At 59.5% G+C, this 17881-nt stretch overlaps 1 protein-coding gene across 3 annotated transcripts in view; it reads left to right on the top strand.

Annotated features, from left to right (window-relative positions):
- WNT4 (Wnt family member 4) overlaps positions 1 to 17881 on the top strand; it is a 23680-nt gene extending 5799 nt beyond the window's left edge. For 2 of the 3 annotated variants that reach the window (XM_079126503.1, XM_079126501.1), the window contains exons 2-5: positions 6828 to 7063; positions 15012 to 15143; positions 15228 to 15370; positions 15886 to 17881. In XM_079126503.1, coding sequence (XP_078982629.1) covers positions 6916 to 7063; positions 15012 to 15143; positions 15228 to 15370; positions 15886 to 16353 — 891 coding nt within the window. In that variant the 5' untranslated portion in view covers positions 6828 to 6915 and the 3' untranslated portion in view covers positions 16354 to 17881. The remainder of the gene's footprint in view (positions 1 to 6827; positions 7064 to 15011; positions 15144 to 15227; positions 15371 to 15885) is intronic. The other variant, XM_079126502.1, reaches the window with a different exon arrangement.

Here is a 17881-nt window from a genome sequence, read left to right as displayed (position 1 = left end):
AAGGAGTCCTTGCAGAGGCCGTTCTTGTCAAGTGGGGCCCATCTTCAAAGACCTCGAGTAGGAGGAAGGCTTCACTCCACTGCCCCAGGGCTAGGTGATACCAGCACGTGTCCCGTGGGTGTCAGGAAGGGCGGCTGGCACCCGCAGATCTGCAGCCCTGCCCCTCTTCTCGCCCCTCTACCGCGGGGCCCAGGACCAGGCCCTGCCCGAGGGGTGTGCTCAGCAGCAGCCAGCCCAGTTTCTGCCTGGTTCCACTCTCTCCCCTCAACCCTGGATTAGCAGTTGAGCAACTCAGCAAGCCTCCGACAAGACAGCGCTCCCCAAACCTGTTGAAACTCGCCCAGCTCGGCCCTGTGGGTGCGCTTGGAAGATGAGTGCTGGTCGCAAGCCTCCGCCTCCAGTCCCTCCCTCTGGGAGGAAGGCCTCAGGCCAGCCAACGGGGCACAGGCAGGCCAGGAGCTGGGGGTGACAGCGCCTGCCATTGGCCCGGGCAGTCAGTCACCCTCCGCACCCTCGCAAGGGAGCTTGCGAGAGCCACGGCTGGTTTGCTGTAAACCCAGCTGGAAGGCGGAGCTGGGACCTGTGGTTGCTCTCCAGATTTCCACAGGAGTTGCCAGGTTTTATCTCTGAGACCTGAACTGCCTCTTCTGTGAATGAGCCAGACCCGGGAAAGGCTCTCCCCACCCTGACCCAGCAGCTCCCCCTTCCCCACGCAACCCCTCTCCGCCTCCCCATCTCCTGGCAAACTGAAACCAAATTGCGTTTTAAGTTCCCGCCAAGTCAGAGCCAAGCCAAGCCCTGCGGTGGAGGGGACCTGGTCTGCAGAGAGGGACGAAGGGAGGTGGTGGAGGCAGGGACGCGCCCTGCGGGAGGTGTCCTTCTGGGGGCCTGTTTGCACAGCAGGGATTGCTGACGGGCCTGGTGGGGCCTCTTTCCCACTGGGACTGTGACGGGACCTTCAGGCCCATTTGTCATTCCACTCATGGCGTCAGCCGCCTAATCTCAGGATGAGGTCCCAGGGATTTTCCCCCAAAGCTGGAGACAGTGGTGTTCCCTCCTGAGTCGGGGTGCTCTGCTTCAAGGCCTCAAGAACGAAGCGGACATCGGAGTTGATGGCAGGGTGTGGGGGTCCTCAGGGACGCAGCTTCATGCGTGGGAGTGGGTGCTCTGTCTGCCCCTTCAGACCCGCCAGGTGCTTCCGGGCCTCAGGCATGGTGCAAGGCCAGGGCCGCACGGCGTTGGTGGGAAAGTCCATCCCAGGCCTGCAGTCGCTTCCTCCACCTGACCAATGCAGACCTGCAGCCCCGAGCCCTGAGCCCTCGCTGCACGGGTGGGGAGGAGCACCAAGGCTCACCCAGCCAGCCTGCGGGGACTGGGGTCCTTCAGCCAGAGGTTCTCCCAAGTTTGGGCCTTTACAAGGTACCTGCCAAGGCCAAGGAACTTGCTGGAAACTGGGAGCCTCACTCTAGGAAGCCAACCCTGGCTGCAAACGGCTCAGCTGGGGTTTCCAATGTCCTTTCACTCCCCACCTGGGGGAGGACACTTCAATGGTCCAGTGGCCACAGGGCACAAAAGGCTCTCTAGGGGCGGGAGTTGGGTAGGTCTCTGCAAACGAGCTTTCTGTTGCCAGAGTGGAGGGCGAGGTGAGGTCAGGAAATGCCCTAACCTTGACCCCCACAGTGTCCCCACCTGGGCAGAGAAGGGAAGTTCTTGCCAGCTGGCACAGCACCAGGGCCATGCAGACCCAGGTCTGAGTGGCTGCTTCCTGGCCCTGAGTCAGTCACCAGCTCTCCTGGGAACAAATACGGTGAGATGGGAAAGGGGAGGGGGGTTCCCACTAGGAAGCGGGGGATCTGGAGCTTCAGGAGCGAAAGACAGGGGCTTGAGGGTCAGACGCTGTGGGTCATGGCAACAGGGAAGGCAGGAGGGACGGCAGTGCCGGGGCTGCCGAGGGTGAGGCAGCCAGGGTCCGGGCGGCTTGCACTCCAGCGGGCCGTGGTTCCCCCGACTGAGGGATGCACCCGAGGCCCAGGGAACTCGGCGGGGCACCAAAAACCCTGGGGTCACGCAGGGCAGGGAAGGAGGAGGAACAGAGGCAGCCCACCGCCCACACGCGACCTTGAGGTCTCCAACGCCAGCCCCGCCCCACTGGCTGCCCTCCAGGGACTCCAGGCCCCAGTGGCTAGTGACCCCAGGCCCAAAAAGCACGGTCTAGATAGAAGCATGACTGCTGAGATGTGTCCCCCACCACCACCCACCTCTCTCGAAAGCACGCCAACACCCTCACGTGTTCAGAAAAGACACAGGGCTCTAGAAAGATCTCTCCACAGAAGAATCAGACCACCTGGCCCAGTTCAGTGTCTGGTGACCTCAGTACCACAGGCCATCTTTGGTGCCTGAGCATCCAGCCCCCAGGCTCAGGAGCCAGAATGACCTGTTCTGAAATCCTGACCACCCTGACCAGCTCCTGACCTTAAAGACACACCTCAAGCCTCGGTTTCCTCATCTGGGAAGTGGAGGGAGCAGACTTCCTGGCCCACTCTGCACTGTTCTAATAAGGACATGCCGAGGCATGTGGCTGCTGATTGAGGGCACAGGTGACGGGAAGGGAAGGTCCCTGATTCCAGTCACCCCTTATTCCCAAAATGATTCCCATGTCCCCTTGGCACCCTGGCTTGTCCTGGATGCCACTGCCCCAGCCCTTGCACCTCAGGGTCCCAGCTTTGCTCTCCTGACAGTACCATCCCCTGCCCACCTTCCCTGCAGTCCATGTCCTAGGGCCAGCCACACGGGTCACAATCACCAGGAAACACATCCTCTAATTCTGCAAACTCCAGAGATTCTGCCAAAAATCTGCAGTGAGGGGCGGGGATGTAGAGTCGTGGGAGAGCCCTGCCTAGCGCGAGGAGGGCTCTGGGCTCCATCCCCAGCACATTAAAGCCAGACAAACAGCCACAAAACACCCCAGCTGGGATCCTGTCTGCAGTAACCATGTTCCCAACGGCAGTGTCTCACCCACTGGGCGAGCTCAGCCGAAGAAAGGCTGGGACCAGGTCTAGGAGAGCCCAACACCTGGGCTGAGATGCAGCACAGCGTGTCTGGGAGGCCATCTGGATAGTGGTGGTGACCCAGGGGTGCTACAGTGGGAAGCAGCACCTGCCCTGGGTACCGTTCTCACCGTTTCATAGAGCACTGAGGCTCCAAGATGTCCACCAATTCGCCTCAAGTGACAGTTGCAACTCAGTGGCTCCCTCAGCCCTTCCTACACTGCCTGCCATAGAGGACAGGGTCTCTCGAGCTGGGCGCCATGGAGGAGAGGACAGCCAGCTCCTCTACTGTGGCCACAGAAGCACTGGGGGCGTGGTAAGGATCTGGGGGAACCAGGTACCCCTGGGGGCTCCTTCAGAATGTCCACCTGGGTGGGGTCTGTGGTCATCTTGCCCACCCACCCCTGTCCCCAAGGAAGCTCTCTGCTGGGTACGCTCCATTTCCTTCCGGCCCCTCCTGCCTGCCTGGCCTCCTTCCTCCGGGCCTCGCAGGCACCACCACTCCTGAGGAGGCTCTAAATGTGGCCCGGGCGGCAGGGAGGCCAAAGGGAGGGGCAGAGAGGCCTGGGCTGGCGTCCCAGCCCCCACCTGGACACCCACAGGGCCGGGACCTGTGACAGGGCCCTGCTTGGCCTCCCCAGCGCTCCGGTTCTTCCCTTCCACTCTCTTCTCCGTGTGCAGATTGAGAGCTGGGAGGAGTCAGAGGTACAGATTCTCATCGAGGAATGTGTATATTTTGTTTAAAAAGCAAGCAAACCTGGAAAAGCTTGGGACAAGCCCAGCTAATTTTAGTGTCTAATGAAAACAGCAGGTGGCCGAGAGGATCTGATCTCCCTGGCAGGGCCAGGGCCCTCCAGCCTGCAGGCTGCGCACGGCCTTGCGGGGAGGGCCTCCTGGGAGGGGCCTCGAGGACCCGGAGCCCCCATTTGAGAAGACCAGGGCACGAGCTGGCTGGCGGCGAGCCGGCAGGGGCGGCCTGGGCTGGCGGGGTAACCTGATCGATGGCAGGGCAGTGGCTGGAGTCCTGGGTGGCCAGGGCAGCAGGTGGCAGATGGCTCAGCCTGGACTCAGGAGCAGCAGGAAGAAGCCTGCATGGGGCACTGCAACCAGGCTGAGAGGTCGGGGTGGCCAGCTCCACGCGCAGGCGGGTGGGTGGGTGGCAGCCGAAACCCATCAGGCCCCGCACAGTCCCCCTGCCTGAGAAATGGCTGGCCAGGGACAGCAAGCGGCACGTGTCTCTGGGGGAGCGGGAGGGACTCTGGAAGCCCTGGGAAGCAGCTGGGCCCACTCCTGCTCCCTGCTCTCCCCTGCCCTGAGCTCTCTGCCAGTAGGTGAGCAGAGGGAGCCGCTGGTCAGCCAGGCGTGAGACGGGCTGGGTGGCAACCCCAGCCATCCAGGCCCACAGCCGGGGAGAGGCGGGAGTTGAGTCAGGGCTGCTGCTCCCCAGCGGTGGGTCCTTGGAAGGACCACCTCCCTTCCAGAGGCTCGGCTTGCTCTTCTGTAAAAGGAGGCCAGGCGCCCCCTGGACACCGGGAGAGACAGGCAGAGGCAGCAGGCCGAGGCCACCCAGCAGCCCCTCTCCAACCCACCTTCAGCTCTGGTACCTCATGCCCACCTTTGCCACCTAGACGAGCTCCAGGATCAGGAGAGAGGGCTGGGCGAGGCCGGCCTCACACATGTGAAGGGGCAGCGTCCTGCCAGGCGAGGCCGGTGCTGGGCGGTGGGGGTACACACCCACCCCAGGGGCTTCTTCCTGGACACAGTCCCGTGGCTCACAGCCATGGCAGGCCGGCAGCTCCCCTACATCCCTGCTGCTGTCACCTCCGCCTGTCGCCCACCGCATGCCCAGCCTGGAGGAGTGCGCTGCCCCCGGTCCATCTCTCCCTGTGTGGGGCAGGGGCTCCATCCATCAGCCCGGCACGGGACCAGCAGGCCTTCGAGGTCTGGACACCCCACCTCTGCCCGTTAGAACAAGACCACTGATCGGACAGTGGGAACAGCCCTTTGGGCCTGAGCGGGAGGTGACTTGCCTCAGGTCACGGCAGGCTGGGGGCTCAGTCAGGCCTCCAAAGCCTCCTTCTCCTGCCCAGGGACCCCTGCCCTTGAATGCCTTTCCTCTCCAGGGGCCAGTGCCTGGCACAGCCAGACATGGCCTCCTGGACTGGAAGGAGGAAAGGCCCAGCTGGGGACAGGCCAGTTCTGTGTCATAGGGGCATAGGGACTCTCACCGTTTATCCAAGAGTCAAACCTCGGTGGTAGCAGGAAAAGATCCAACGGGAGGCACAACTCTGTCCCTCACTGAAGGACACCTGTGGCCTCCCCAAAGCGTGGCCTGGCCCACTGCCAGTAGGTGCTAGGCTTTTGGCGCCCCCTGCAGGCCAAGTGCCACAGGTAGGCCTGGCCCTGTGGGAGGCTCCCCTTCCTTGGGCAATGGCCGAAGGGAGCACCCAGGCAGCACCGAGAAGCCAGTTGGCGCATCTGGAGCTGGCACCTCCCTGCTTCTCAGCCATCTTCCTACCGTCCTCCGTCCAAGAGGCTCAGACTCCTGCCTGGGCCTGGTCAGGACACTGGCAGACAGGAAAGGGACAGGAGAGGGGCCCTGGGAGACAAGGAGTGCAGGCGGGAGAGGAAGCTGGACTGCCTCGCCCGAGACCACCCCCTCCTACTGTGCCTAAGGAAAGAGACATTACAATGACCTTTCCTACCATGTGCCTGCGACAGCCTGGGGCATTACCAGTTATGCCATCCCTCACCCTGGCCCTCTGGGGTAGGAACTGTCACTCCATGACAGACAAGGAAAGCCAGACTCCACCCCACACCAGAGGGCGAAGGAAACTGCCTGGGGGCTGGTGCTGCAGGGAGGAGGACCGTGGTGTCCCAGACTGAAGACACCACCAGCGCTTACCCAAAGCTGCTTTCCAGGCCAGTGGCTTCCCAGCCGTGCCTGGGGACAAGTCCAAAGCTGAGATGCACGCCAAGCCCTGCCTGAAGCGGGGCTCAGGCACCTGAGCGTTCCCCAAGCCTGGTAAATGCTTCCGACACATGGCCAGAGTCGAGAGCCCTCCTGTCCGACCCACATGCCTGACCCTAGGACCTGGCTGCTGCCTGCACACCACCAGCGCCAGAGGCAGCCCGGCTGCACCCTGGCCTGATCCCTAGGTTAAGCAAACCCGGCTCCCAGCAGCTTCCACCTGCAGTGTCAATTCTAGCCCCTGATCACATAAAGGAATTGTCACTACCGAAGGCCACAGAGTCAGACAAAACCAGGTTCAAGGCCTGCCCTGCCCCTCACTGGCTGTGTCGCTTTGTACATATATATGTGCCTCAGTTTCCCTATCTTTAAAATGGGTGTTCACTGGCTTGCTGAGAGGATTAAGCGAGGATCTAAAGTACTCAGCCCAGTCATGACAAGGTTCCATAAAGGTCAGCTATTAGGGCTGGGGAGATAGCTCAGGTGGTAGAGTGTTTGCCTCACAAGCACAAGGCCCTGGGTTCAATCCCCAGCACCGGGCGCAAAAAAAAAAAAAAAAAAAGTCAGCTATTCTAATTATCAGCATGAAAATTTCCATACTCTAATAGGACTCTCTATGTACCTTCTGATTGGGCCGCATTCCTTCACTCCTCAGCAAACAAACGAGTTCCCGCCCTATCACCTCAGGTCCTGTGCAGACTCCACACACAGATCCCCAGCCTGAGACCAGGAGTCGCTGGGACAGGTCAGCCGCAGGTCTCCTGCGGGCTGCCAGGACGGGTCCTGCATGACTTTCCGCCCCCTTCCAGGTACCTGGCCAAGCTGTCTTCGGTGGGGAGCATCTCCGAGGAGGAGACATGCGAGAAACTCAAGGGCCTGATCCAGAGGCAGGTGCAGATGTGCAAGCGGAACCTGGAGGTGATGGACTCGGTGCGCCGGGGCGCTCAGCTGGCCATCGAGGAGTGCCAGTACCAGTTCCGGAACCGGCGCTGGAACTGCTCCACACTTGACTCTCTGCCCGTCTTTGGCAAGGTGGTGACACAAGGTGAGGCGGGGGCGTGTGTGCAGTGGCACCAGGGACCGGCGTGTGCACCCTGGTCGGGAAATGACACTTAGGAGTGGCCGGACTAGCCAAAATCATTTCTGGAGCTAAACCGGCAGGAGGCCCTCGGGAGGGGCCCTGGGCAGGGGGTGACCCGGCTGCGGCAGCCAGGGGAGGCCAGTCAGCGGAGGACGATGCAGCGTGCGCTGGGGCAGAATTCAGTGTACAGCAGCGTCAGTGCTGGCCGCAGGGACTGTGAGCGGGGGCCTCCTCCTTGTCTTGAGGAGGAAGTGACCGAGGTTCAGGCAGGGGACAGAGCTGACCTGCCCAAGGCTCTTCAGAGGGCGAGACGAGAATCAGGCTTGAGCCCTGGGCTCCACTTGCTTCGTGTATCTGTACACCTGGCAAACCCTGGAACCCCCAGCATGGCTTTCTCAGGTGCAGGGATGAACACTGCCAATTCCTGTCTTCTCGGGCTCGCCCTGGCGGGGCACAGCCACAGCACTCACCCTGGGCCAGAGGCTGCGTAGCGCTGCAGCACTGGCTCGGCAGCCCTTTGCAGAAGCCTCCATCCTGCACGTGAAGACTCTGAAACCCACACAGGCTCAGCAACCTGCCGGGGCACAGCGCCAGGACCGGACCCAGTGCAGGGTCTGTGCTCTTCCCCATGATAGAAGTCACCATGATGGACAGGATAGGAAGTTGACATCTCCCCTGACCAGGACTGGGGTGCTCAGGGAAGGATTTCTCAAAGACACAGTTCTCTGGGCTGGGGAGATAGCTCAGCTGGTAGAGTGCTTGCCTCGCAAGCACAAGGCCCCCAGTACCGCAAAAGAAAAAAAAAAAGACACAGTCCTCAGCTGAGTCCAGAAACACGAGGTGTTCAACCCAAGGGAGGTGGGCTAGAACCCAAGAGAGTTCTAGGGAACTGGAAGGTTCCTTGAGAGGCACCAAGAAACACTCTACCCCAACTGCCTCTTTTTCTACTTCCTGAGCCAAAACTGACACTTATAAGCCACCAACAGTCGACAGGGCCCTCTGACTTGCTCAGGCAGCAGGAAGAGGTTGCCTGGGCCAACCTTTGTCTTGGCACTTATGGGCCTGGATGGCCAGGGCTGCTGGGCTCATGGCAAACTATGTGGATGTTGTTGGAAACAAACTGTGATAGAAATTTGGAAGCTGTTCTCCCAGGAGCTGGCAGAGGCCAGAAAGGCGTGATCACGCTTGGCACTGCTAAACGTGCTGCTCTCAACAGCCGGCAGCAGACTCTCCCAGGGCGAGGTGCTGCCCAGGGCCCAGGCTGTCCAGCTGAGAAGCCTGGTACAGCAGACCTTGAGCAGGGAGTCCCTCTCGCGCCGTGGGTACTCGAGGGTGTGTTCTGGATGGACTGCTTGGAGAGGTCAGCAGGGTTTCGTACACGAGGCCTGCCAGACCCCTTGCCTTCACAGACGCCATGTCCTGTACCCCAACACCAAACCCCTCTCCCTAGGCTCGGCAGTTCCCTCTCCAAGCCCTCCCAGTCCTTCCCTCTGGGCTCTGAAGCTCTTTGTTCTCAGTGGGGATGGGGATCCTCCCCTTATTTTGTAATTTTTTTGTTTTGATATAATTTCAGACTTACAGAAAAGGTGCAAAAAATAGCAGAGGGTCTTCCTCTAGACGATTACTGGATTCACCAAGTGTTGTACTTTGACCATTTGCCTTACTAGTCTCCATCTGTACAGAGACGCACGCGCCTTTGTCTAAAGCACTGTTTTACAGTGTGCATCACACTCCAGCCTGAAGGGCGATGCCTCCCACCGACTGCACCCCTCCATCACGAGGCTTCAGCTCGTCCCAGGCGACGGGGGGCTTCGTTGCCCATTTCCCCCCAAGTGGCCCAGCCTGGCCTGGGGGCCAGTCTGTGGATATAACCTGATGACAGCAGGTTGGGGACAAGGAGCTGGAGGTACATAAAAAGAGGAGGCATGGGTCAATGCTGGCCTGAAGCTAGTGTGTGTCATAGGACCCCACCAGAAGGCCTTCCTCGCCTGGGGACAGAAGCCAAGGAGGGGACCCAGCCCTGGTCAATGAGTTCTGGGTAATGGGAGAATCTACCAGGCCTGGTGGCAGCTGCTCCAGACCGAAGCCCAAGAGGCTCAGTCGAGCTCGTCTTGATCAGAGCAGGCGAGGCCAGCCGTGATCAGGGGACACTCGTGAGCCTTCCTACCCACCCAGCTCCTCCTCCTCCTACTTTTGGTTTCCTTCCCTAGTAGAATTCTTCTTGGAACATTCTTCAATGCTCTCCACAAACAAGAAGAAAAGGGACTCATCCACCCCGGGCCTGAGAGACGGCACTGGCTCCCAGGAAGCCCAGGGATTGCTGATGAGGCAGACGGAGGGTGAGCAGGCAGGCTGATCCTAGGCGGGGGACTCCACTCCTCGGAGCCTCGGTGGCCTTGCCTAGCAATGCTCTCCTCCTAGGCCCGACACCAAGGTTCAGGGAGAAAAACCACGGGAAGTACTTGGTGTGGCCCCCACCCCAGAAGAGCTGCCACCCCAGAGGCTGCTACCTTTACAGCAACTGCCAGCCTGGGCAGGCCTCTCCTCCCCCAGCTCCAAGGACGGGGACTTGGCAGGTGCCCACACTCATGAGCAGCTTGGCTGGGGTCACGGCCTCAGATGGGGAAGGACAAAGCCAGCAGATCCCACTCTGGGTAGCGAAGGAGCCCCATCTGTTACAGGTCTATCTATCATGTGCCGTCTTGCCTCAGATTGTCCTCTCGACAACTCTGGGCTTGTGACATTGTTCCTGTGTCACAGGTGAGGAAGGAGGCTCAGGGAGCAGAGGGTGGTAACGCACCTAGACCTGCTCTTGACTGTGAGGTCTTGGGTGAGGCCATGCCCTCTCCAGACTTGGTGTTCTCCTTTCTAGGACATGGGGACAAGCCCAGAATCAACCTCAGGCCTCCTGGGAGGGGATTCATACAGACAGTGCCGGATGCCCACAGGGCCAGGGCTGGGCCAACACTTCCCAGTCTCACTGCCCCAATTCCATACTTCCCCGCTCCTGAGCCACGGAGGGCGGTAGAGGCAGGAGAGAGGAAGAATAAGTGATGAGGCCAGGGTGTGGTTTAGGGTCAAGCTATGTGTTCTAGCATGACAAATCTACCAGGAATTTGGTGAAGATGGTGTCTGGGGCAGCCAGCAACGTGGAAGGTGGCAGTTCTCACCTGAGCCAACCTGAAGGGCCAACACTGTATCTGGCCATGGCCCGATCCCTGTGCCTCACCTGGCTGTGCACAGTGCGACAGTTCCAAGGGACTGGAAAGGCCTGGGGGTGGGGGCGGGTGGGGGAGGCCCTTACTGACTGTCCCCTCTGCCCTGAACTGGACTAAATGCTCCTCAGCCCCAGGTGCTCTTGCCTTTGTCCTCAGTGTCACGTCAGGTGGACCCAGTGAAGGGGACATTCTTCCCTTCTGGGCCACTTTCTGATGCTATCAGATACATTACAAGAGCTCTGGGAAGTCGGGCATGGTGGCCCACACCTGGATCCCAGCAACTCAGGAGGCTGAGGCAGGAGGATGACAGTTCAAGGCCGACCTCAGCAACTTAGCGAGACCCTGTTTAAAAATCGTAAAAAAAATACGGTTTAGGGATGCAGCTCAGTGGCGGAGTGCTCCTGGGTTCAACCCCCAGTCCCAAAAAAACCCAGCTCTGGGGAGGATGCGCTCCAGCCACCTCCAGGCCGGACGCCCCCGAAGGCTACAGAGGACAAACACACAAGATGACGGAAAATAAAACGCTATGGCCTGACTCTGATACGGTACAGCACGCAGGTCAGGGAGAGGGTCTGGAGTCCCAGGAAGACCATGACAATGGGAGGGCACATGGGGGACTGGCAAGGGCCTGGCCCTCTTGTCCCCGCACTTGAGTTGTGGAGAAGGTCACACTGCAAATGAGTCTAACATGGCTTTGTCTGGCCCCAAGTGCTCTGCACTTTCCCTGGTCATGTGATTTTTCACAGGGCTGTCACCAAGCTTTGTGACATAACGCACAGGAGATACTTCTTGTAGGCCATGATCCCAGAAGAGCCATCCATTCTCATCATGATTCTCTTTTTTTTGGGGGGTGCTGGGGATTGAACTCAGGGGCACTTGACCACTGAGCCACATCCCCAGCCCTATTTTGTATTTTGCTTAGAGACAGGGTCTCACTGAGTTGCTTAGCACCTCACCACTGCTGAGGCTGGCTCTGGACTCGAAATCCTCCAGTCTCAGCCTCCCGAGCTGCTGGGATTATAGGCGTGTGTCACTGCACCTGGCTCTCACCATGCTTCTTAAACTCAGAAAGACTTCCTGGAGACCAGGGCCAATAGCCTCACTTCCCTCCAGCTCCCTGGGCTGACAAGAAATGCTGGCAGTGTGGACATTCTCTGGCCTCAACCACAAACCCTGCCCCCGGTGCCCAGGGCACCACTGGGCCCGTGGCTTTCTTGCCAGCCTGACTCAGCCTCAGTTCTCCCAATATTCCTGCCTGCTGGAATGTCTTTCCTTCCAACATCTGGAGAGACACCACATGTGGTGTGCTCTGCAGAGCCCAGGTCTTGAGTCAAACAGGCCCCCCTGGTTCTAGGTCCCACTCAGCCCTCTGCTGAGCCCCAGGCAAGCCACCGAGCTTCCAGGGACTCCCGCAGAGGCTCATTGCTGAGGCAGTCATGAACCCCAGAGAGCATCAGGGAAGGCCCCGGTAGAAAACTTAACTACCGGATCTGCAGAATCACTCTGAATCCCCAGGTCTTGGGAAAGATGTACTGAGGCCAGACCCTGAGGACTCTGGGAAGAAAAACAGCAGGAAGGAGCTGAGTGTGGGAAGGGGCAAGTGGCTTATGGAAAAGAAAGCCTCTGAGTATCCTTGGCACCTGAGAATTCCACCTTTCTCTAGCCCAGCAAGGATGAAGCGAGGATCTGCCCCTCCTGCAGCTGGACAGGCAAACCCCTGACCCAGGCGCAGCATCCACCATCTTGTTGGGGAACCCCCTGCTGCTATACTCCAGCATAGCAGTATAACATTGAGTACCAGGATGCTTTTTCCATGTCTGAGTGGCCTCTGGGGAAAGCAGGCCCTGCTATGTCCTCCACTAGTAGGCAAGACTTCAACCTGGGTCACCCAGGCAGGGTGAGGAACCCCATGGAGCCACAGTGATGGAGTTGAAGGGCTGGAATCCAGGGCCAATTAGAGAACGCTGGAAGAAGCTAGGCATGGTGGTGCACACCTGTAATCCTAGCAGTTTGGGAGGCTGAGGTAGGAGAATTACAAGTTTGAGGTCAGCCTCAGCAACTTAATAAGGCCCTAAGCAACTTAGCAAAATCCTATCCCAAAATAAAATATTAAAAAAGGGCTGGGGATTTGGCTCAGTGGTTAAGCACCCCTGGGTTGAATCCCCAGGACCAAAAACAGAGAAAGAGAGAGAGAGAAGGCTGAAAGTCACTGCCTTTGCCTTTGGGGGCACAGTAGCATTGCACGTCCTCTAGGCCTCTGGGGCCTCCTGTGCTGAGCAGAGGTTGACTGTGCATCATCCCCTAGAAAACCCCCAAAAGAACTGGGCTGATCCTGCGGCCTGAGACCTAGGGTACGCCTTTCTTGCCTTCACTCTTGGGAGGTGGGAGGAGACTGTGCGTTCCGAGACACTGGTGGACGCTCCGCCAAGCTTTCTGAGCTCAGATTCTAGCCCCACACTTCCTGGCTGGATGCTTCACCACTCAGCACCTGTTCGCTCATCTATAAAATGAATTGTGTGTGTGTGTCTGTCTGTCTGTCTGTCTGCACATGCGCGCACGCTGTGCTACTAGAGATAGAGCCCAGAGGTGCTCTACCACCGAGCCCCATCCCTGGCCCTTTTTATTTTGAGATAGGATCTCACTAAGTAGCTGCAGCTGGCCTCAAACTTGTGATCCTCCTGCCTCAGGCTCCCAAACTGCTGGAATTACAGGCGTGCCCCCCCCATACCCAGCTAAAATGAGGGTTAAAAGTATCTATTCTAGGGTTGTGAAGAGTATGCAAATTAATACACACCTACAGTGCTAAGACACTTTTCAGCACATCGTAAGCTCTCTTTAAGCTTTAGCTTTTCTTTTTATCTTCCTTCCGGAGTCTCTTCCTCTGGGGCCACTCCCCAGCTGAGGATATTTTGATGTCCTTGTTCCCCCGTGGCCAAGGCAAAGGGGCGCTGGAGTCCCAGCAGATGGATACTGATTTAGGGAATGAGGCAGTGGTCTCCCTGGCCAACCTCACAGAAGAGCCTGCACCCAAGGGCCATTAGCTCTCAGGGGCAGAGGTCAGCCCAGAGCTGGGGCTGGGCCGGGGACTTCCTGAGAGCCAAGAAAAGAGGAGGAGAAAGGACCAAGCAAGGTCAAGAGCTGAGGCCACTTACCAGTTCCATCAGCCCTATCTCCCACTCTGACTTCCCTTCCCCCTTAGTCTTTGGGGCAAAGATTTGTGCTGGTCTAGGCCTGGAAATACCAGAAATACCAGAAACTGAAATCGGCTCTCTTTGGGCGGCCACAGCATAAAACCAACCAACACGATCCTGCTATTAACCTCGATTAACTTGGAGAAGGTTCCACCTCCAGCCATCGAGGCTGCATTGCTCCAGCCAGCCCCCCAGTACTGGCCGAAAATGGCCAAGGCAGGGCACAGAGTGGGCAGTGGAGAGGGTGGGGCAGTATCCCCAGTTCAGGGGCCACACCAAGAACAGGGCGTCCTGAGTGGCTGGGGGCCGAGCCGCCTCCCACCCCAGCGCTGAGCTTCTGCTGCCTCTGTCCGCAGACGCGGGTACAGAGGCAGGGCTTGTTTCTGTCTGACCACGGTGACTGCTCCCTGGGGCAGCTGGGAGCACAGGCCTGGGTGTCGCAGAGGTAATTGCCAACCACGGGGCCAAAGCCTGCCCCCACCACTCTTGCGGACAGGGACCCTCCAGCAAGAGACAGAAGGACAGTCAGGGCACACAGAGGCCCTCACAGGACCCAAGAGAGGAGCCGGGCCTGTGTCTGGTCACACACCCAGCCAGCCACGCGCACTCTGCTCACCCCCAGAAAGAGACTCCGCAACAGCTACACCCCCAGGCACAGTTCCTAGGAGGATAAAAACATCCATTCAGGCAGGGGAGGAGGGCCGGCACCAAAATAGAACCACTGAGCAGTCGTGGGCAGGAAAGAACCAGGACAGCGGAGAGGCCCAGACCTGTGCTGGAGTCCTGGTTCTGCTGCCTCCTGGCTGCGTGACCGGAACCAAGTCCTTCCCCTCTGATATTATAATTTGGGGGTGTAATTTGGGCCCCCTGCTCATCAGTAAGAGGTATGACGTGTTAGAAGCTGACGGCATTCTGGCTTAAAGGCATGAGAAGGCAAGGCATCTTGAGCAACAGGCCCAGCCTGGGAAGGGTCAGAGCAGGGTCCCCAGGAGGGAGGGCCCCTTCAGAGTCAGGCAGGGTCTACTGGGGAACAGGTCAAGGCAGACAGGTAGGCTGGGGCTGCAGTGCCACCTAGGGCTTCATGGTGGCAGCACCCGGTCAGCTCACCTCACCCAGCCTGTCTGGTTCCGCTAAATGACAAATCGCTCGACTCCTGAGAAGGCAGTGAGGACAGTGAGGCACGGGAGCTGAAGGCATGGCCCTGCAGCCAGGCCCTCTGCTGGCTCAGCGTGTACTGTGGCCACCTGACCTACCCTCTCTGTGAGATGTCACCTTGTGTTGCTGAGAGGATGGGCTGGGCCCCAGGGTGGTCATGGCGGTACCCGGGTGCAGCAAGGAGCCCCGCCGTTAGCGCACTCAGCCCTGGCATGCTGCGCTCTGCCTGCCTCGCTCCCTCCTGGGCCCATAGCTCCCAGCAGGCCCACGTGCTCCTCCCTCTTTCCCAAGGAGGGTGCTGGGAAGGAGCCCTGGGACCCAGCTCTGTCCTCCCTCTACCTCCCCCAGGGACTCGAGAGGCGGCCTTCGTGTACGCCATCTCTTCAGCAGGTGTAGCCTTCGCGGTGACACGGGCCTGCAGCAGTGGGGAGCTGGAGAAGTGCGGCTGTGACCGGACGGTGCACGGGGTCAGCCCTCAGGGTAAGCACAGGAGGCAAGGGGGAGGCAGGGGCCTGCAAGCCTGGCCCGTGCTCACCAAGCCACTCCACGCCCCCCGCACCCCAGGCTTCCAGTGGTCGGGATGCTCGGACAACATCGCCTACGGCGTGGCCTTCTCCCAGTCATTTGTGGACGTGCGCGAGCGAAGCAAGGGGGCCTCGTCCAGCCGGGCCCTCATGAACCTCCACAACAACGAGGCCGGCAGGAAGGTAGTGTGGCACCGCCCGCCCTGGCACCAGGGTGGGGACGGCACAGGCAGGCCCCGAGTACTCACCACATATGGCTACCCAGGAAAGGTGCAGGCTCTCCAGCACGGGCTCCTCAGCAGGCCCGTGGACGTGGAGTGGGCCAGGCGGGGCAGGTGCCCACAGCAGCGTGCACGGCCTATCCCTAGACACAGGCTCGCTCACGCTCAACTCTGGCCCCATCTGCTTTCTCCACACCTGCTCCCAAAGTGCCCTTCCCGTCCCCCACTGTCCACCGCCCTTCAGTGTCTCTGAGTGCCCACATGTGGGGACAGCACCTGTTCACCTGTCCCCGATCTGCTTACCAGCTCAGCACGGGCGAGAGCAGGTCCTTAATACAGAGGAAGCAGGACAATGAGCCCGGAGAGTTGGCCCCAAGGCCCGATCCTGCAGCGTCCCACCTCCACACACCCGTCACCCCCCCAGGCCTACCCAGCCCCCACTGCCATCTCCTGACGGCCTTTCCCACCCCCCCACAGGCCATCCTGACACACATGCGGGTGGAGTGCAAGTGCCACGGGGTGTCGGGCTCCTGCGAAGTGAAGACGTGCTGGCGAGCCGTGCCACCCTTCCGCCAGGTGGGCCACGCGCTGAAGGAGAAGTTCGATGGGGCCACCGAGGTGGAGCCCCGCCGCGTGGGCTCCTCCCGGGCACTGGTGCCTCGCAACGCCCAGTTCAAACCGCACACAGATGAGGACCTGGTGTACCTGGAGCCCAGCCCAGACTTCTGCGAGCAGGACATGCGCAGTGGCGTGCTGGGCACGAGGGGCCGGACGTGCAACAAGACGTCCAAGGCCATCGACGGCTGCGAGCTGCTGTGCTGCGGCCGCGGCTTCCACACGGCACAGGTGGAGCTGGCCGAGCGCTGCAGCTGCAAGTTCCACTGGTGCTGCTTCGTCAGGTGCCGGCAGTGCCAGCGGCTGGTCGAGCTGCACACGTGCCGGTGACGGCACCCAGCCTGTGCTCAGCGACCGAGTGGCCCGGGAAGGCCAGTGATCTAAAGTCTCCCACCACCCACCCCAAGAGATACTGGTTGTACGTTTTGTTCTGGTTTGGTTTTTGGGTCCTCATATTATTTATTGCTGAAACCAGGCAGGCGACCCTACGAGCACCGACCGCAGCCTCCGCAAAGCCCGAGGCTTTGTGGTTGCCACTGACCAAAGGGACCTAGCTCGTGGCTCTGGCTGTCCACATAAGGCCACTGCTGACCACTCAGTTGTTACCTATGTCCACATTTTTCTACTTGCAGACTTAAGATGGGTAACAAGGAGTGTTACAGCCACATGGCTGCTAACCCCGCCATCTAGGGAAACAGGTGGCCCCATGGCAGGGAAAACAAGTGCCATCTTGATGGAAGTCACATCTCCTGGAAAAAGAGCTGGCAACTCTTCACCCGACACATACACAAGGCCTCTGGCAACTGGGCCCTGGTAGCCTTGACCCTGAAACTCCCTGGAAAGAGAATGGGCGGAACCAGGCCAAGGGCAAAGGGTTCATTTCAGCTCTTACATGGGGAACTGGCTGGCCCGCCTCTGTGGGACCTTCCAAGTGGGACGTGCAGGTGAGGTGAGGGCAAGAGAAGGCTCCAGCCCCGCCCGGCGCCCAGCCTGTCCAGCATAACCCTTTGCAGGGGTCATCTTGCTCCCAGGCCCTCCTAGACAGGCTGGGCTGCCATCCTGGGTCAGTCAGTCAGGCCCCGTGTAAGTCGCCTCTCAGGGTGCTGTCCTCTTGTGAAAATGACCATGGAAATCTCACACACAGAGACAGGACAGGGTTGTGCAGAGAGTCCTCCCCATTATCTCACTCACTTAGCTAAATTTATTAAGAACTGTCCTAGGCCCCATACTGGGGCATCTCTCTTGATGATTACATCAGTCCTGAGGGCAGAGAGATAGGCACATGCCCACTTCACAGCCGAGGGTCCACAGCAAACTGAGCAGAGGCAGAGCCACAAGAGTTCTCCAGCCAGGCTCCTCCATGGCCCTTGCACCCAAAGGCACAGACACAGAAGGTCTCCTTGGGCCTGAGTCTTGAGAGGGGTTCTGGCTACAAAAAAAGGGACAGAAGCAACAGAAGCCAGAGACCACAGGCTGGGCTGGAGCCCACATGGCTGCAGAGAGAAGGCAGGCTGTGAGCAGAGAGGTGAGTGAACAGATGGAAGGCTCACCAGTGAGGTCTCAGCAGTGCAGACCCTGACCCCCTCCCCCAACCTCCAGGTCTCCAAGGCCTCAGGTGCATGGGTACTCAAGATTCCCAAGGGAGTACCAGCAGTCCAGACTTCTGTCAACGGGACATGCACAGACCCAACCACTTCTCAGTTGGGCTCCCAACCACCAGAGGACCTCACTATCGACCCAAACACTGTTTGAGGTCTTGAGTTCTAGGATCCCCATTTGGGGCTCCAAGACCCCAAGCTCTTGATTTTGGGGTTCAGTGTCTGAAAGCAAAGTTCAAGATTCAGAATCTGGACTCAAG

Source organism: Sciurus vulgaris (assembly GCF_902686455.1).
Source record: "Sciurus vulgaris genome assembly, chromosome: 1".
NCBI classification, from domain to species: Eukaryota; Metazoa; Chordata; class Mammalia; order Rodentia; family Sciuridae; genus Sciurus; species Sciurus vulgaris.
The sequence above is the reverse complement of the archived record's forward strand: the minus strand, read 5'-3'. Positions and strand labels throughout refer to the sequence as shown.